At 36.0% G+C, this 18,322-nt stretch overlaps 1 protein-coding gene across 1 annotated transcript in view; it reads right to left on the bottom strand.

The window, feature by feature from the left end:
- The window catches only part of LOC148954630 (E3 ubiquitin-protein ligase ZNF598), a 71,204-nt gene that overhangs the window by 31,204 nt on the left and 21,678 nt on the right, over positions 1-18,322 (bottom strand). Inside the window, exons 5-6 of the mRNA XM_089086658.1 lie at positions 5,018-5,133; positions 1,889-2,039 (exon numbers count right to left, since the gene is read on the bottom strand). Of these exons, the coding sequence (XP_088942784.1) occupies positions 1,889-2,039; positions 5,018-5,133 (267 nt within the window). The remainder of the gene's footprint in view (positions 1-1,888; positions 2,040-5,017; positions 5,134-18,322) is intronic.

Raw genomic sequence — 18,322 nt, 5'->3', positions numbered from 1 at the left:
TCTTTTTTGTCAGGTTACAAGATTCAGCACAACTGCCCATTATTTCATTTAATTCCGTAATTATACCATCTATATGTTTTCCATCATCTTCTAAAGTTTTCAACTTATCAGTTAGAGCAACTCCAAAAACACCCTTTTAAATGCTTCAGTAAAATTATAATTATCTGTTAAATCATTTCTAATTCGTTTTCCTAAACCGTCTGTTCTACACTGCACACTACAGAAATTTCTTACTCGAGGACAACAATTCTGAAGCTGCCCAGTCTTCACCTCAAGCTTAATATTATGAGATCCAACTAAATCTAATTTATTAATATAATACGAGTATATCAATCGATTCAAGTACAAATTGCGTATTAATTAGCGCATAATCCACTTCACTTGGAGTTGGACCTGAAAGGCAAGTAAACTAGCAAAGATAAATTACACAGATCCTTTGAAAAAGGAGAAGCTGCAAAGACAGCTGAAATCCTATCATACAGTACCTAGATCCTTTACAGTACCTAGTACCTAGATCCTAAACAATACAGTACCTAGATCCTACACAGATCCTTTGAAAAAGGAGGAGCTGCAAAGACAGCTGAAATCCTATCATACAGTACCTATTAGAATCAAAAAGCAGCAACGATGGCCTAAGCCTGTAAAAAAAATACAGCCCTTGCTTAATCAATGGACGACCACATGGCGGGGACCTCAGATACTACAGATGAAAAACTTCGTCCACTATCACATTGTACAAGATATGGCTAGATAGATCGTTATATCAAGAAATCAAAAGGAATGACCCAAACACATCCTATAAGGATGGACGAGACTTACGCAAGTAAGACTTGATTTCCAGCATACGCAACCCGTGGCGAGTCTATATTCTATATTATTATACGTCTATTAAATAATATACTATTATACGTCTTACAACAAACAGCCAAATAGGTTACAGTATGCCTCGCATAAAGCTTCTTCCATAATACGTTGTGAAAATCTTGCACACTAGCATAACTTGTACACTACACTACCCACTGAGCACTAGCAAACCTAAAGATTTTATGTTATGCAATGCAATCTTGCAGAACAACTTTTGTCCATAACGTAGGCGGTACTAAGCAGACTGGAGCTCTATTAAGAGCTTTAGCCTCATGGAAAAGTTTAACAAAGCAGCAACAAGATGGATTTTTGGCAATTGATAAATTTTGAAAGCAAATTGATAGTTTCCCTAGAAAGCCTTTAACATTTGATTAGAGCTTAAATCTCCGTCTTCGTTTCACAGTTTAATTTTTTGAACTGTTTTCTTATGATGATTGTGATGATCTTAGACGATGATTATGAAGATTTTGTAGATTGTTGCCTCGGCCAAGTGTGAAAGAATTTGTTTTAGTATGAAGACTGGTACATAATGTAAGTTAACCACTTAGCATAGAAGCTTATGTAGTTTGAAAGCCACTGAAAATAACATTCTTGTCATACGCTGAGAGACGGTTCCGGGCTCTCTTGCAACTGGATCAAAATCTTGATTAGTACCCCCCCCCTCTCCCTGTCTCCCGAAAAATTTGCAGGCCAAATATTAAAAAAATATTTATTAACAAAAATACTTTCAATTAATTAATCATTTAATAATTTATATTAATTAATTAATCAGTTAATTTATTATTTAATATTTAATCATTATGACTTATTTTAATTATTATTATTTAGCTAATTCCTATTTTTCAAATTATTTTAACTTATTAACTATACCCCCTACGTTATTCTCATAAAAAAAAAAAAAATTACAAAATAATTATAACGGTTAGATTATTTATTTGAAATTTTGCGCCCCTAAAATTCCTTCGCCCGGCAAGTGCCCCCTCGTCCCTCTCCTACCCCCCCCCCTGCATACGCTTAGTCTTACCTCTCCCTCCTTGGACCACCTCTGTACGTTCCACCTCTGCCACGTCCTCTATTGTCATTCCTTGGTCGCAGCTGAAATTCGAGTTCAAGAGTTCGAGCTTGCTTGGCTGCAGCTTTTCCAAGCCCTTGAATATGATTATGAGTCCGATGAGCTGTAAAACAAAACAAATAGAGGGTTTGTTGGAAGCAGTAATGAGGGTATAAGGAGCATCCTGAAGTGTCATTAAAGCAATAACAGTAAAGGTTGAGGGGGGAGGGGTAGGCCTTCTGTTACATGATGTCAGCTCCTTTTCTAAATTTTTGATTAACATCGTGTGTAGAACCTTACGGTCAATATAGTTTTACTCGACTGGTCAAATAAGTGACAAATGCCATATTATGTCTTTGTTTTTCTTCTAAAATTATCATTTGGAGACAAAAAGGGGATTCGTGTATACTCTAATGTTAAAATTACTTAATAATTACTTTCAAATTATTATAATTTAAAATTTACTAACTTTACATAATTGAGATAACTACTAGAGCATTTATCAAAAATTAACACCGTAGATCTTAAAATTACTACTACTACTACTAACAACTCATCGCAGCACCTTGCCGCCTGAGGCCAACACAGCTACGCACGCTCCTCCTCCACCACAATCTTTTCAAAGCCTCCCTTTTTTTCTGTATCTCAAAATTACATACTTAATAAATTCTCATTTTACGTTTTGCAGCCAACCTTTCAATGGAATTAGCTCTGGAAGAGTAATTATACAAAATGTACTTGGGTGCTGCAGTAAGTTGTTAGTAGTAGTAGAAGTGGCAGCGTTTATAAACTCCTTCAGATACACCAATAGAAACCTTTATATGGATTATTTTGATGGACTTTGTCTTAAGGAGCACAGGAAAGGCAACGGGAGACCATGGAATCAAATGGGGAGGAAACAGTCTCCTGGACTTAGATTATGCCGATGATTTAAGCATCCTAGATGAAAGTTTAGGCAAAATAAATGAACTTTTAGAGGTTTTGCGAGTTCAGGGTGCTAGAATAGGTTTGAAAATTAACGTTAAGAAGACTAAGTCACTAAGGCTAGGAATAAGTGAAGATGAAAGGGTGACGTTGGGTAACGAAAAGATTGAACAGGTGGGCAGCTTTACTTTCCTTGGTAGTATTATTAGTAAAGACGGTGGGAGCAGTGAAGATGTTAAAAGTAGAATAGCCAAGGCTCAGGGTGTTTTTCACAGTTAAAAAAAAAAAGTTTGGAAGAATAGGAAGACAAGTCTGCAAACCAAGATTAGAATATTAGAAGCTAGAGTGATGACCGGGGTCAAATATGACTCTGAAGCATGGGCGCTCCGAAAAGCGGATAAAGATTTGCTAGATGTTTTCCAGAGAAATTACTTACGGATTGTTCAGAGTACGGGTTGACCGTATTTCAAACAGTAGGCTGTACGACAAATGTAGTTCAGTACCGCTTTCTAGGGCTACAATGAAAGAAAGGTTGAGGTGGCTAGGGCACGTTGTGCAGATGAAGGATGACAGATTGCCGAAGATTGCCCTTTTTGACCAACCGTCTAGGGCTAAACTGAAAGCTGGTTGTCCTCGACTGGGGTGGGAGCACGTCATAAAGAAAGATTTAAAGGAAATGGGAAGTTCCAGGGAGGCTTTGAATAGATTGGGATGGAGGAGGAGCGTTCGTAACTGTGTTGGCCTCAGGCGGCTTGGGGCTGCGGTGAGTTGTTAGTAGTAGCAGTAGTTGTATCTTAAGACTTTAGATCAAACTCCAATGCTACCATGATGTAATGTTAGCATCGACTTGTATGAGTCACTTTTATTGACAAGCCATCAGTCACAATGGATGCACTCTTGATGACTTAATACAGCTCATGGGTGGAGCTAACCCACGGCTTTTCTGTTGCAGTGCGCATTTGAAGGGGGTAAAAAGTGAAGCTTTGAATAGATTAGGTCGAGGAGTGTGAGTTGCTGTGTTGGCCTCACATAGATTTGCATTGAAGTAAGTTGTTAGTGACAAGTTAGTTAAGTGAATAAATCATGATTTATCTCCAAATGACAAGCATTTTGGATGAGTTGACTCTAGTAGAACTAGCAATGGAAACGGATAATCAGATATAACTTTTACTAATAGCAGTGGCGACACTTTTTCTGTTAGAAATGAAACCAGTGTTGTCGATGCTGAACCGTTTGTAAGTAGGATACTCTTTCTCTGAAATAAAAAAAACCTGATCTACCATCTACCGCAGTGCCCTCTACAGCCATCTGAAGTTGACTTGGATAGGCTAAGTTATACAAGTAGATGTGGGATAATGTTTAGATTATCTCTACTATTTCCATATATGAAGTGTATATAGTACATTTAATTTTGTCAAGAATGAGATATCGTATCAGAATCGGGATTAACGACTGAGATCAGAATCAGGTTATGAAGCAAAATTGAATTAATCCAATAGCTGGATTAGCTCCAACCAAGGTCGTATTCAGGGGGGGGGGGTATGACCCTCCTCCCAAAATATTTATCCGACTCATAAAAACATAACAATAAAGCATATAAACAAGTTCGTGATGTGTTTTTTTGAAGTTTTTCTGTACCCCCCTCCCCCGAATATAAATTCTGGCTACGGCCTTGGCTCCTATACTTAACATTTTTGGTTTGTTAGCTTTATATGTTGATTAATTATTGACAATATCTCCAAATACCATATAAAAAGATAAAATATTACGTTAATTATAAATGTTATAGAGTTATTACGAAAAAATTTCTACTTCATGTAAAATTTAGCATCCCGCCCATAATTGCTAGAAGAACTTATATGCCCTCTGAGAAGCAACGACCTGAGGGTGAAAGGAAAGCTTAATTGGCCATTGAAAGCACAGATAATATGACAGTTTTAAAATTAAGTAGATAAATTAAAAGTAAATTACGCAATTATAAGAAATAATAAACAAAAAATAAATCTTAGGCTGTCTCCATTATTTACAGATACCGATTTGCCTACATTTCAATTGCATACAGTATATTTAGGTTAGTCTAGCATCAGAATGGGTATTGGGACTAAGAAATGGAATCAGAATCGGTTAACAAAACTGCAACAAAAACTGGCACTGCCTTCTAAATTGTGTCGGTCTCACCTTTAAAATCGATTTCGCTCCTAAATACTCTTGTATAGGATTCCTTTCTTTGGCAGTCCCCTTCTTCACACAGAAAATGATCTTTTCGGAAATGATCCGTCAAATCGTTGTAATTTCTAAAATATAAATAAAACTAAATATAAAAATATATATTAAAATATAAATGGAATTCAACGTAAATTTAATTGAATATAGATCATAATTAACAAATATTACTTTTAATTTAGTATTTGACATAAGAAGTAGAGCCGCACGTAGATTACCACTTTTCAATAGGTCACAATTAAAGTCCCTCGACAAAGCCCAATGGAGGTTCGAGGCTCTGATTTTACACAGACATTTATCCAATTTTCTGCATGCTAGAGCAAACTTCGTTTCAGAATTTTCGTCTCTACAGTCTGTCGGCAGGTATACATTTACAATGACAGTATCACCCACTTTAACTGCAAGGAAATGGTCAGATTCTGCAAATAGTTCGGAGTTAGTATGTCTATCTATTATTGTAGAAAGTCCACCTGAGGGACGGCCTCGTTTTCTGGGCCTCTTTGCGGCTACAAAGTGGAGTACATGTGATGGCACTATATCGAGTAGTTTCATATTGTCAACAGAGAGAAAATGTTCCTGTATGCATATGATTTCTTTAGTAAGGTAAAGTTGTTCCACCACGGTGATTTTTGCACTGAGACTACCATTTACGTCCCACGACAAGACGCTCTTTTTAATATAGGACTCAACTATTTCGAACAGATAGGCTTTTTGGCTTCAAAGTCTTGTTCAACGGGCAGTTAGCATGGTAGCACGTGTGTTTGGTGCTTTGACAATTCAAACAGCAGATCAGGTTCTGACACGGGCTTTCATTCGTCGCACTGTGGTAATTTTGGGCGCAACGGAGCAACATTTCTTGGTATTTTTGCACTGTGTCGACATATGGCCGATTTCGTGACAATTAAAACAACGTTTCCGGAGAAAAATAAATACTTATATTTTGAAGCGCTCGAAGCCAATTTTAATCGTCATTTGTGCGGCAGTATCAAGGGCATCTCTAATTGAAAAATACAGCTTGAAGGTGCGTGATATCCCACATTGTTCGGCTTTCTCACACCCGGCTATTAATCTTTGTATATCCTCCGCACTAAGAGCCTCGGGAATCCCTTTAACTATACCGATGCGTGAGGGAGTTTTGATTTTTGCACTGGAACCCTGGTTTTGATTATTAATCGCAAGCACAAAATTCTCCGCAGTAGCCTTCTGCGCAATGGCTAACCGCCACCCATTTTTTCCTGGTCTGAGCTAAACCTTAGAAGCATCAAGGGATTCACCACACGCAGATTCTATAAACGCTTTCCACTCCGATGGGGTTTTCAGTGGCGGATGGTTTGTAACAACTAGAGTAAGACAGCTTTGTGGGGGCATTTGGTTGGGTAGAGATACTAGTATGAGTAAAAAGATTTAAGTCACTTTTATTCAGTCGTTCCATGAATCCTTCAAAACGACGGCACATATCATTTACTTTGGTTGTTACGCAAGCACTTATCTCTTCTCCGCATGCAGGGACCTCGGTGGGCTCAAAAATGATGAATGTAGGAAGTTGACGCTTTTCTTTAGCTGATTTGGCAAAAAAATTTCACAATCTCCAAGACATTTTATTCATTCTTAACTGATTTACGGAAGGGGTCCGGTAGGCCAGATTTTTGTAGGATAAATTCTTTCGCACTGAGTATATTATCTCTAGAGAAAAACTCCACACCGCGATTAATAATCAATTGATGTTTTCTTCCAACCTTATATGCCCAGGGGGCATATAAGATTTTTTATACAGAGCGTTGTCATAGAAACTTTGAAGACTTCGAAGGGGTAGTGCCCTTTTTAATAGTCAAAAGTGATTGGAGGAGAGCTAACACCCCTCCCACGCCCACCATTTCCCTAAGAACATCCAATAAAATATTTTGAGATAGCCATTTTGTTCAACGTAGTTGAAAAGTCCGGAAATTATGTCTTTGAGGATGACACGCCCCCCACAGCCTTCAACGCAAGGGTTGTAAGTTATATCTTGGGGGCATAGTGCCCTTTTTAATAGTCAAAAGTGATTGGAGGGCAACTAATGCCCCTTCCTACGCCCACCATTTCCCCAAACACATCCAATCAAAATTTTGAGATAGACCTTTTGTTCAACGTAGTTGAAAGTTCTGGAAATTAGGTCTTAGCCAGCGTTGTCGTAGAAGCTTCAAAAAGGGTTCATTCGATTGGAAATTGAGGAGTAGTACCTTTTTTATTAGTCGAAAGTGACCAGAGGACAAATGTTTCCCTTCACGCCTATCACTTCCCCGAACACTTCCAATCAAAATTTTGATATAGCCACTTTGTTAAGCCTATCAGAAAGGTCTGGAAATTATGCCTTTTAGGGTAAAAAATTCCCCCAGCCCTCAGGGTAAGAGTTGTAAGTTATGCCCTGGGGACATATAGGGTTTTTATAGAAAGTATGGTCATATAAACTTCAAAGGGAGCTCATTGGATTGGTAATCGACGCTCTAGTGCTCTTTTTAGGAGTCAAAGTGATCAGAGGGAAGGTACCCTTTCACCCTTTCCCCCTACACACACGTCATATTGTCCTGAAATGCGTCTAAAAGAAATTTTGAGATAGCCATTCTATTCAAAATAGTATAAATATCATATAACAAGGCCCTTGAGGCTGAAACAAACCCCAGAGATTAGGGACAAGGGTTGTAAGTTATGCCCAGATGGTGTTGAAGGTTTTTTATAGAAAGTATGGATGTTTAAATGCAGAACACGGTAAGACTTTTTTCTTGAAAAACACCATACCAGCACAAAATGAGAAGAAATTAATTAAAAAAAACGTTTTGCACAAAATAAGTTTTTCAAAAAAAAAGTAAAAGAACTCCATTAAACAAAAAATGAAAAAAAAAATCAAATAATCTACCAAGCATACAGCTACCACAAATCAGTAATAATAAATAAATGAAGTCAAGAACACACCGACATTAAGATAATTAGAACTCTGTACATTAGAATATGGTTAGATATTCGGATAAAAACCCTGTGCATTCTAACATTAATATCATTACGTGTACTTTAGTTAAAAAATTCTCCGGAGTGTTTTGACTTTTATAACTTCAAGAAAACAAAACTTAATCAATATTTTAAATAATAAGAATCAGCATATGTATATTAAACTGACAATGCACATTTTTTTCAGTAAATTCATTTGAATTTTTTTTCAGTAAAGTACAAATTATATTCTGGCTTTCAGAAAGCATAGGGTTTAGAACCCTATAAAGTAAATATTCTTTACGGAAAACTTGCTATTAGGAAGCAGCGAACATTTGTTAAAGTGAAAGCCGGAAAACTGAAATAGACAACTGAATCGGGCACCGATCCTGAAAAACCAAAATACAACACGTAACTGATAATTGAATTAACATCTGAAGACAGCAAAATTCAATTCCACTTAAGAGAACTGAGCATTTTTCACTCGCTGGAGAGGTGGAAAATTGGGGAATAGCAGAAAACTTAGCTTAAAAGAGCTATGTTAGTCCGATAGTATCGAAAAGGAAATTAAGATCTATAAGAAACAGCAAATTATAAGTAGTATCTTTGTGAAGATTTTTAAACGTATTATCATTAAGATCGATCGTTACCACGGAGTGAGTTGACAAAAGACAGAAGAGAAAAGAAAGAGAGGTCGCTGGGATCCAGCAGAAAAGAAAACAGCAGTTTTTTTTCTGTCTTAGTCGAAAAAAAGTCAGTTAGATTCTATTCAAATGCGGAAGGTGTTCCTAGAGGAACACTGCAGCACTACATGAAAGAATTTGAAAAGCTGAATGTGCGTCTACGAAGCCTGGACCTGGGTTTCTTTACACCCTGTTACAACGTATGGTAAATATTCACAGAGGAACAAGAAAAAGGACCAAAAAGCTTACTTGAAAACGATAGCTGATATTTATTTTGACTGTACTCCCCTAGAAGCACGTAAACTCTTATACAATTTTGCCATCACTAAGAGTATGAAAGTACCGGATGACTGGAAATGCAAAGGAAGTGAAGACAGTGGAGGAATTGCAGGTACAGACTGATATCCTGGTTTTATGGCTCCCCTTAAAACTCTATTAGTAAGAACACCAGATGGTACAACTCAGGGCGGGCGACTGCTTTCAATTGTCGCACTAGGAGCTTTCTTTGACAACCTGGAGTGAGTCCTAGATAAACACATGTTCAGACCACAATAAATTCGGAATGTTGACGAATCGGGTCCGAAAAACATCCACAAGCCTGGTAAGATTAATGTAAAGCGAGGCCAGAAGTAAGTAGGGACGGTCATGTCAGCAGAAAGATGTCAGTTGACAACAATTTGTGCTGGAGTTAATGCACTGGGAACACAGTCCCTCCTCTACTTATTTTCCCCGGAAAACAAGGTCTCGAAATTTTAATCAAGGAAACTTTACCAAAACCATCATGATCGGCTCGGAAAATACTTCTGGCTGGATGACTACCTCACATTTTTGCTTTACTTGCAACATTTTATCAATCAAATCAAAGCCTCCAAATATTCACCTGTATTTCTGAAAATAGATGACCAGATCAGCCAATACACGATTGAATTGCTTGCTCTTGCCAAAAATAATGGTGTTGTACTTCTAACCGTCCCACCCTACACAAGTCACAAACTACAGCCTCTAGACTGGAGGAATTGGAAAGAAATTCAGCCCTTTTTAGTAATGTATTAAAAACGCCCCTAGCCCATGATAATAATGAAATTTTAAATTCTTTTTTAGTCCCCCCAAATAAATATTTGTTGTCTCATGAAATAGTTCATAAAAACCCAAACATGAGGAGAATATCTTTTTGGAACTGTCGTGGATGGAGGAGCGGGCAAGATACAATTTAAAATTTTTTATTTGAATCTGATACGGATATTTTTGGAGTTTGTGAAACATTTTTAGATGAAATTTCGGCAAAAAAAAAATTAATATTAGTGATTTCCAATTTTTTTCACGTAAGTAGAACTCAACAAAAGCAAGGTGGTTTAGCAATACTGGTTAAAAATTATATTACGGCACGACTGAAAGAAGAATTTTTATATTTGAATACAGAGATGATTTTCGAAAGCTGTATTGTTGAATGTTTTTTACCAAATAATGATAAACTTTTAATTGCTGTAATTTATCGTCCTCCCTCATCAAATAAGGCAGATTTTATTGATAAATTTGAAAATATGTTAAGTGTAATATCAAATCTTCGAATGCCATTTTTAATGCTTGGGGACTTCAATATTGATTTAATGGGATGTCTCCCATCTAGACAGCAAGGAATCGACCGACATGTCCTTCAGTTTTTCGAACGTAACCTTTCTCATGGTATGAACCCAGTATTTTTTATTCCGACACGCATAACAAATTTTTCTTTTTCTCTGATTGATAATATTTTTGCACCTTATCCTTGTGAGGCGACATTCGTGGTTATGGAGGATACATCTGACCATTGTATTTTAATGTCTGATTTCAAAGCGCAAAAGATAGTCAATAAAGAAAATCATATGAAGAGGAGAAACTTTTCAGAAGTAAATATGAATGAATTGAAATCTTATCTTAGCGATGTAGGATGGAGTGAAGCTATTAATGAGAATGACCCCAACATATCTTTAAATATATTTTATCGAATTTTGAATGACAAACTGGACCTTCATTGCCAATTCAAAACTACAAACCCGAAAAAGAAACCTCACCCAAACAACCTTGAATACGTCCATCACTTCTAAAATCTATCAAGGAAAAAAATAGACTGTATAAGATAAAAATGAAATACCCCTCAGCTCATAATGTATAGCGATTCAAAAATTAAAAAAATTTGCTAGTTAAAACTCTCAGAACAAGTGAAAAAAATGTATTATGACAATGCATTTAAAAAATCTGATTCACCTCGGACTACATGGAAGTTAATTAAGGAAAAATTTGGAAACAATATTAAAAATCCACATCCTGAAGTGATCATAAATGAAAATGGTGTTGAGTTGAAGGGGAAGGATGTTGTTGCAGAATATTTTTGTCATTATTTTTCTCACATTAGTTCTACCGTTTAACTGGAATCCCCTTAATCTCCATCTCATTCATATAAAGAATATCTCCCGCCATCCGAAAATTCCAGTACATTCCTGGCCCCTGTCACTTTCGGTGAGTTCCAGAAAGTAATTATGAATCTTATGAGTGGTAATTCTCTAGGTCTAGATGGGCTCTCCACAAATATTCTGAAAGAACTTGCATGTGTAATCCACGTCCCGTTGCTTCATATTTTAAATGCATCTATGTCATCAGGGATCTTTCCGGAAGTATGGAAATCTGCACGAGTTATTCCAATTCATAAGAAAGGTGATAAGACAGATAACTATCGCCCAATAGCTATTCTTTCCCCTATATCTAAGGTTATTGAAAAAATTATTCAAAAAAGAATTGTCTCGTTTTTTGATAAAAGGAATTTATTTACTAAAAATCAGTTTGGATTCAGGGCGGGTCATTCTACTGAACAAGATATTGCAGCGCTAATTTTGGAGAATAATGATTCATTAAATGATGAAAATCATGTATCTACTCTTTTCTATGATATAAAAAAGGCATTTGATAGGCTAAACCATGAAATTTTATTGGAGAAAATTAATAATGCAGGTATTAGAGGTAAAGGCCTAGATCTAAAAAAAATCTTACTTGCATGGTCGAAAAATTCAGGTAGAAGTAAATGGGCACCTGTCAAGCCATATTGTTATTGATGATATTAGAGTCCCCCAGGGATCGGTATTAGGGCCATTACTATTTTTGATTTATATAAATGACCTTTCGAGGTCTTTACCCCAAGATAGTAGTTTAGCAGTAATTTTTGCAGATGATACGGCGGTGACAGTAAAAGCTAAATCCCCAACTTTGTTGGCTGAGAATATGGTGACAACAATAAATTCTTTGAACAAATGGCTTGCATGTAACTACCTGGCTCCGAACTTTTCTAAAACTGAATTCATGATTTTTCGGCGGTCACAGCGGGCAGTTGATAAATTTATCATAGCAGAGTTAATAGTAAATGAATGTAGGATAAAAAGAGTAAATTCATTTCGCTACATTGGGAGTATTCTTGATGAGCTTTTATCTTTCCGTTAGCGTTTTGACTATTTGAGATTGAACTTTGCCAATAACTGAGGTTGTCTTCATAGAATGAAACATGTATTTCCTTTTTCCATCCTTAAAATTTTATATCATTCTCTAATTGAATCATATTTTAAATATTGCCCTGTAATATACCTCAACACATTTATGGTCCATCTCCAACCTCTTCAGATAATTGAAAATAAGGCGGATAGAGTCCTGGGTACTTTTGTTCATCGCCCAGTGAGGCTTCAAAATCTTTCAGAAACCCAAACTTTATATCTTTATCTCAATATACTTAATATCAAACAACTGAAAGACCTGCATACAGCAATGTGGTATTATGATATCCAATCTTCGGCAAATTATTTCCACGATCTGGGTGTAATTGAGACTCCCATTTCTCCTGCCCACCACGTCCGCTCCAAGAAGTATCGCCTTCCCCCAATTAAATCTGAAAGAGCTAGATTCTCAATCAGTTACCAGATTCCTCATATTGCAAATAAATTTAATCTAATAGATGTGTCCCCAAGATTCAAGAACCGATTTTCTTTGAAAAAACATATTTCAAAAATTTTTCTTTGCCTGGATGTTGGGATTGGTGAATTTGGATTTTAGTATGAATTTTGTTGTGGTGTTCTCACGCTGGGGTGGCCTCCTCTGTTATCTCCTACCATGTGTGTTTTTTTTTCATTATTGATATGGTTTATTTGTTATTTTATGTTTTTGGCCGACACATCGAGCCCTGCTCCCCGTCGGCCAGTTTAGAAAATTATTTATTCATGTAATTTGTTAAGTTTTCTGACTGTCCATAAATGTAAAACTATATCAGCATATTACATTGCTGAGCTGCTGGGAAAAGCATATCCAAAGGCTTTCACTCCTTAGAATACGATCAGTGAATTCAGAGCAAGTGGGGTCCATCCCACCACAGAGATGTCTTCAAGGATTATGAGTTCCTCTTGTTATACGTGTCTCATACAGAATGCCTACCAGATCAAGTAAAGCACTTACCAGGGAAGTTCTATGCTCAGCGCAAGTCCTGTGGGACATTTAGACTCCTTCTTTAACATAAACTCCGAAACGGACGCAAAACAGGTTCTGTCTCTAAATGAGGAGTAAACGTCTCCAGATGATTCGTTGAAAGAGATTGTCCATGCAAATCCCTTTCCAAAAGACTCACCACGAAAATTCAACAGGACAAATAATATGAAAAAGTCAGAGGCGCTCACTGACACCCCTGTGAAAGAACGCATTACTGCTAGGATAAAATCTGTATCGGCCAAGAAAGCCCTAGTCCTGGAAAGGAAGAAAGTCAGAGAAGTGAAGACGCTAAAAAGCAAAAGGCATCTTTCTCGTAACAAGAGATGCAGTTGGAGAGACGATTCTGACGTAGATGAGCCCATATACAACAAGTTTTCAGACTTCAGTACGGACGTTGAAGGCTAGCCCCCTACCACCAACTTCCAATTTTATACTGAGAAAGTGAAGGCTGGTGATTACATTCTGGCTGAGCTGAAGAACAAGAAAGGGAATCCTGTTCTCTATGTTATTATTATAAAAAAAAAGTAGCAACTGAAGAACTTAAGGTCCACTTTCTGAAGGAGACTTGAGTAAGAGACTTGAGAAAGAGAGCGCTAACTAACGAGACGGATAGTGTCTTAAAGACAGAAGTTGAAATGAAACTGTCACCAGTGACAGGTGGAACATCAAGATTATTGAAGCGGCTTACTTTTGGTGTTGATCAGTCAACTTATAATTTGAAATTAATACTCTTTAGTTTTTTTCAACCTTACTGAAGTTGATTCTGTAGTTTTTTACACTAATCATATTCTTTCATAATTTTATAGCCGAAAAACAAGTCAGGTGGCCGAACGTAAGCCAGAGACGGCCAAACCAGTAACGGGGTTGACACAGGTTCGGCACTTTTGACCACTTGGATAGAGAGGCATCCAGGTGGAACAGTGGTGGAGTATTTCTAATTGTCATTTTCAAGGATAGTATTGAAGGAGTTACCTTTGCTTTGGCATACTCAGTAATTTCTTATCGCTTGAATAAATTCCTGGAGAATAAAAAAGAGCCAAAACCTGCCGATCCAGTCTCCCCTACGAAAAAAGTGTTTTTCCTTGTTAGTCGAGATGGAAGACTGTTATTCTCTTGAATAGAGTTTTTAACTACAGCGATTTCAATGGCATCGTTTTCATTCTAATCTGACACCATTTTTGGAGAGTTCTAGCTATTTTTTTTTTTTTTTTTTAACATTTCCATAAATTTGTTTTTGCACTAAACTTCTTGAATTAATATTAATAGAAATAATAGTTACTATTCCTAAATCTGGTTTAAATAGGGATTCTTCCTCGCTTGATACATTTTTTTTCAAAAGACGTTTTTAAATTTCGGTTGCTAAGGGCTTGGTGTCGTTCTTTACAAATTTTTTTCAAAGGGGGCAGCCAAGATAAAAATATCGTTTTGGTAGTTAAAAAGCCAGTTGGTCGCTAAAAATATTCCAGCGGCAGCGGCAGCCTATTAAGGAACTTATTAAGTTCCAGCGGCAGCCTATTAAGGAACGAACTACGGCACATAGTATCAAACACTTAAACGTGTTAAAAAAAAACTGACAGGTGAGAAACAATTGCCATTTTTAACAGACTTCAGAATAGTAACCAAAATCAAATTAGTCTTAATTAAAAATGTTATTTTGAAAATAAATTTAAGTACGTTTCAAAAAATAGCCCAAAACCCCCTAAGAAATGTTATCAGATCAAAACAAAAAGTAGGCGAACATCATTGGAATCACCATGGCCAAAAATCTTAAACAGCAAACTTACAGTTCCCTCAATTAAACAACAAGAGAAATCACTTTTTTGTGCGGGTAGCACTGATCTGCCATCTTTTTACCATTTTCTTCGCTGCTAGTAGGGCACTGGGACATCAAAGAGAGCTGTTGAAGGATTATTTTGAAGGAAATTGCTACACCTAAGTGTTTTTGTAATTAAAAAAGCATAATATTTATGTTAAATACATTTTTTGACAAAAACTGCATCTTTGTATACAAGATGATGAATGACGTAGCTTAAAATCGTAGCTTACGACCTTAAATGACGTTAAAAGTAAAACTAGATGACGACGTCAGTTACAACTGGGGTTCGGTCTTTACTAAAAAAGAAAAAGCCGAAAGCTTTTTCCTGTGAGTGATATATTATAGGATAAATCGCGTCGAAAACTTAATCATAGGAACACCGTTCTCAGAGATATCACATTTGTCACCATAGAGACACCTCACAATAAGCTTCAATTTAATGGATAACATAAATACAATTCTCTAGTTTGTAATAATAGCAAAACTGAGGTTGCAATAAGCTCCAAAAGACCTAACGGCAACACTGGAGAATATAACTAACTAATTGAAATCCTGGAACACCAAATATTTTTTTTTTAATTTACTCAAAACCTACAATTCTGATCCACCAGATTTTTTTTTAAATAAGGCTAAATTATGACTATATTAGCTTCGAAGAATATTCTAAGGGTATCATTTCCTTTTCCTTTTTTATGCTTGTCACAACTAGTTCCCATTTGTTCTCATGACGTCACATGGTTAGTCAAAATAAGAAATTATGTCATACTTATATAATTTCGGAGACCACACTGCCTTTCCATGACGATAAAATAAAAGTCCAAAATAGGGATAAAATCCTTTTTAATAGACCGTGTATAATAAATTTCACAAAAAATACCAGATATTTCGGTCACATATACAGTAACCGTCATCAGTAGTAAAACCGTCATCTGAGTAGTGACCGTCATCTGTTATTTTTTGTGAAATTTATTATACACTATCTATTAAAAAAGGATTTTATCCCTATTTTGAACTGTTATTTTATCCTCCTACCAACTGAAAAAATATTCCACGAGAGCCTGTCTTCAGCTTAGGAAATTACCAAAGTCAATGCCTCCTCTTCTAAATATGCGACATAAATTAAGAAAAAAAACTTTCGTTGTCACCTCGTGAGGTCTGCGTTAGGCTAAACTCTAGTAAAACTAAACTCTTTACTAGTAAGTCTAAACTCTAAACAGTAGTAAGTTTTACTACTGATGACGGTCACTGTATATGTGACCGAAATATCTGGTATTTTTTGTGAAATTTATTATACACGGTCTATTAAAAAGGATTTTATCCCTATTTTGGACTTTTATTTTTACATCATACTGAAAAGGGGTAAAACCAAGGGCGCCGGCAGAAAATTTTCCAGGGGGGGGGGGGCAAACGCCAAATATCAGTGGTGGTTGGGTGACAAGGAATATATTTCAGGCTTTTCGTCGTAGGAATAAGTTTATTTTTAAATACTTTTAGTAAAGAACCCTCAAATAAAAAGAGTAATTAAATTGCCTGCAAAATGAAACAAAATACAGTAAATTTTAAACCGCAAGGATTCCCGGCAAAAGGATCAATTTGTTTAATCAATAATATATTTAATTATTATGCATTTAATTTTAAAAGAAAATCAAACTTAAACCCTAAATTACAGAAAGATTGCTTTCGTAGATTATAACAGATGTAGACTTGTCTTTATACAATTTCCTACGCCTTAGAATAGTTTACATAAGGAGTAGAGATACTCAAAAATCATCCTGCCTGCATAAAAAAAATTTTTCACAAGAGAATCTTATCAAATTATTTGCGAAAAAAAACTGGAGGTAAAAGGTGACTTGGACCAATATTCACCATAACTAAAAATTTAATTCTCATGACAATTGCTACACCGGCAGTATTGGCTTTTTATGCTAATTCTAAATATTTAAAATTCTTTCAGTTTATTGTTACGTACCCAAAACCAAAAATCTGAGAAAATTGGCCTCATTTTTGAAAAAAGGGACCCCCCCCCAAAAAAAAAAAAAAAAACAACAAGCGATCTTATTAAAAAGCTTTTTATTAGATGCATCATATGAGAGACCCCTACCGTAGAGGTTTCAAGCTCCAATCTTCAAAATGTGGAATTTCGCTTTTTTTTCAAAAGAAATATCGTCGATGTATGTTTATTTGTTTTGTTGTTTTTTTTTCCAAGGATGATTGTATCAAACCGAAGGTCCAAGATAATTGGGAGGGAGATCATTCAAACGTAAATTTAAAGCTCCTTTTTAAGTGACCATACAGATTGGTCAAGGGGAAAGTCTTGTTTTCTTGCTATTTTAGGGCACAAAACTACGACTTTACCCCGAAGAGGATGAATTTGCAATCAATTTAAAATTCTGAGAAGCTAATTGATTTAAAAGTATGAATAACTGTATTTTTGGTTTTCCAGTTGTAAAAGAAGCAATGCCACACGGTGGCATGTTTGGCAATCTGTAATTGCGGATCAGCTATAATAAGGGAGATGTTAGTCATTGTGTAGGCGGGGGCAGGGTAGCTTCCCAAAAAAAATATTTTAATGGATAAACTGCTTACTCTTCATGAGGCTTCAGATAAATGTTGGAAGAGGTAGGGGGGTAGGAATGAATTTAATTGTTTCGCTATACAGCAAAAATGTTACATTCCCATTTCTACCAGCATAGAGGTGGAAAAGGCAAGGCAGGTCATCATCAGCCCCGCCAGGGAATTTCTTTGGGGTGGCAAATGCTGCAAGGAACTTAGTTTTCAGAAATTTTAAATGGTGTTATGTTCTTTTTCTATTTGTATGAAGTACTTCAATGTTTTTAAACATATATATGTAATGTATTTATCGATAAGAAAATCCTATTGTAGAGGTTGTGATGGCTTCAGTTATGTAGAAGATCAAAATTCTCCAGAATTTCCATTCACACATACAATAATACTTATGTTCTTCCAAACGAAATTATTTTGTAGTAATATTAAGGACTTCTTTCCAAAATTACTATTCATCGCCAATTTTTTAAGTATACTCAAATTATATCCAAAATTGAAATTGAAAATTTAGACGTTGGATGGTACTAATACACGTATAATTATTGATTTACACATTTTAAAAGCAATTTACCAGGGATTTAAGGGACAGGTATCTCAAATTATATCTTGGTTAGGCCTGGGTATGATTTGGAAAACAATCAAAATTTAAATGAAAAAAGAGCTTTTCAACTGAAAGCAAGAAACAGATTTGAAACCTATTTGGAAAGATTATTCTTTATATAAAGCGGGCTGTCTCCT

This window comes from Artemia sp. Qi Xiang Cuo, chromosome 3 (genome assembly GCF_049724085.1).
Source record: "Artemia sp. Qi Xiang Cuo chromosome 3, ASM4972408v1, whole genome shotgun sequence".
Classification (NCBI taxonomy): domain Eukaryota; kingdom Metazoa; phylum Arthropoda; class Branchiopoda; order Anostraca; family Artemiidae; genus Artemia; species Artemia sp. Qi Xiang Cuo.
Note: the sequence above shows the minus strand (reverse complement) of the source record. Positions and strands in the feature narration are given on the sequence as shown.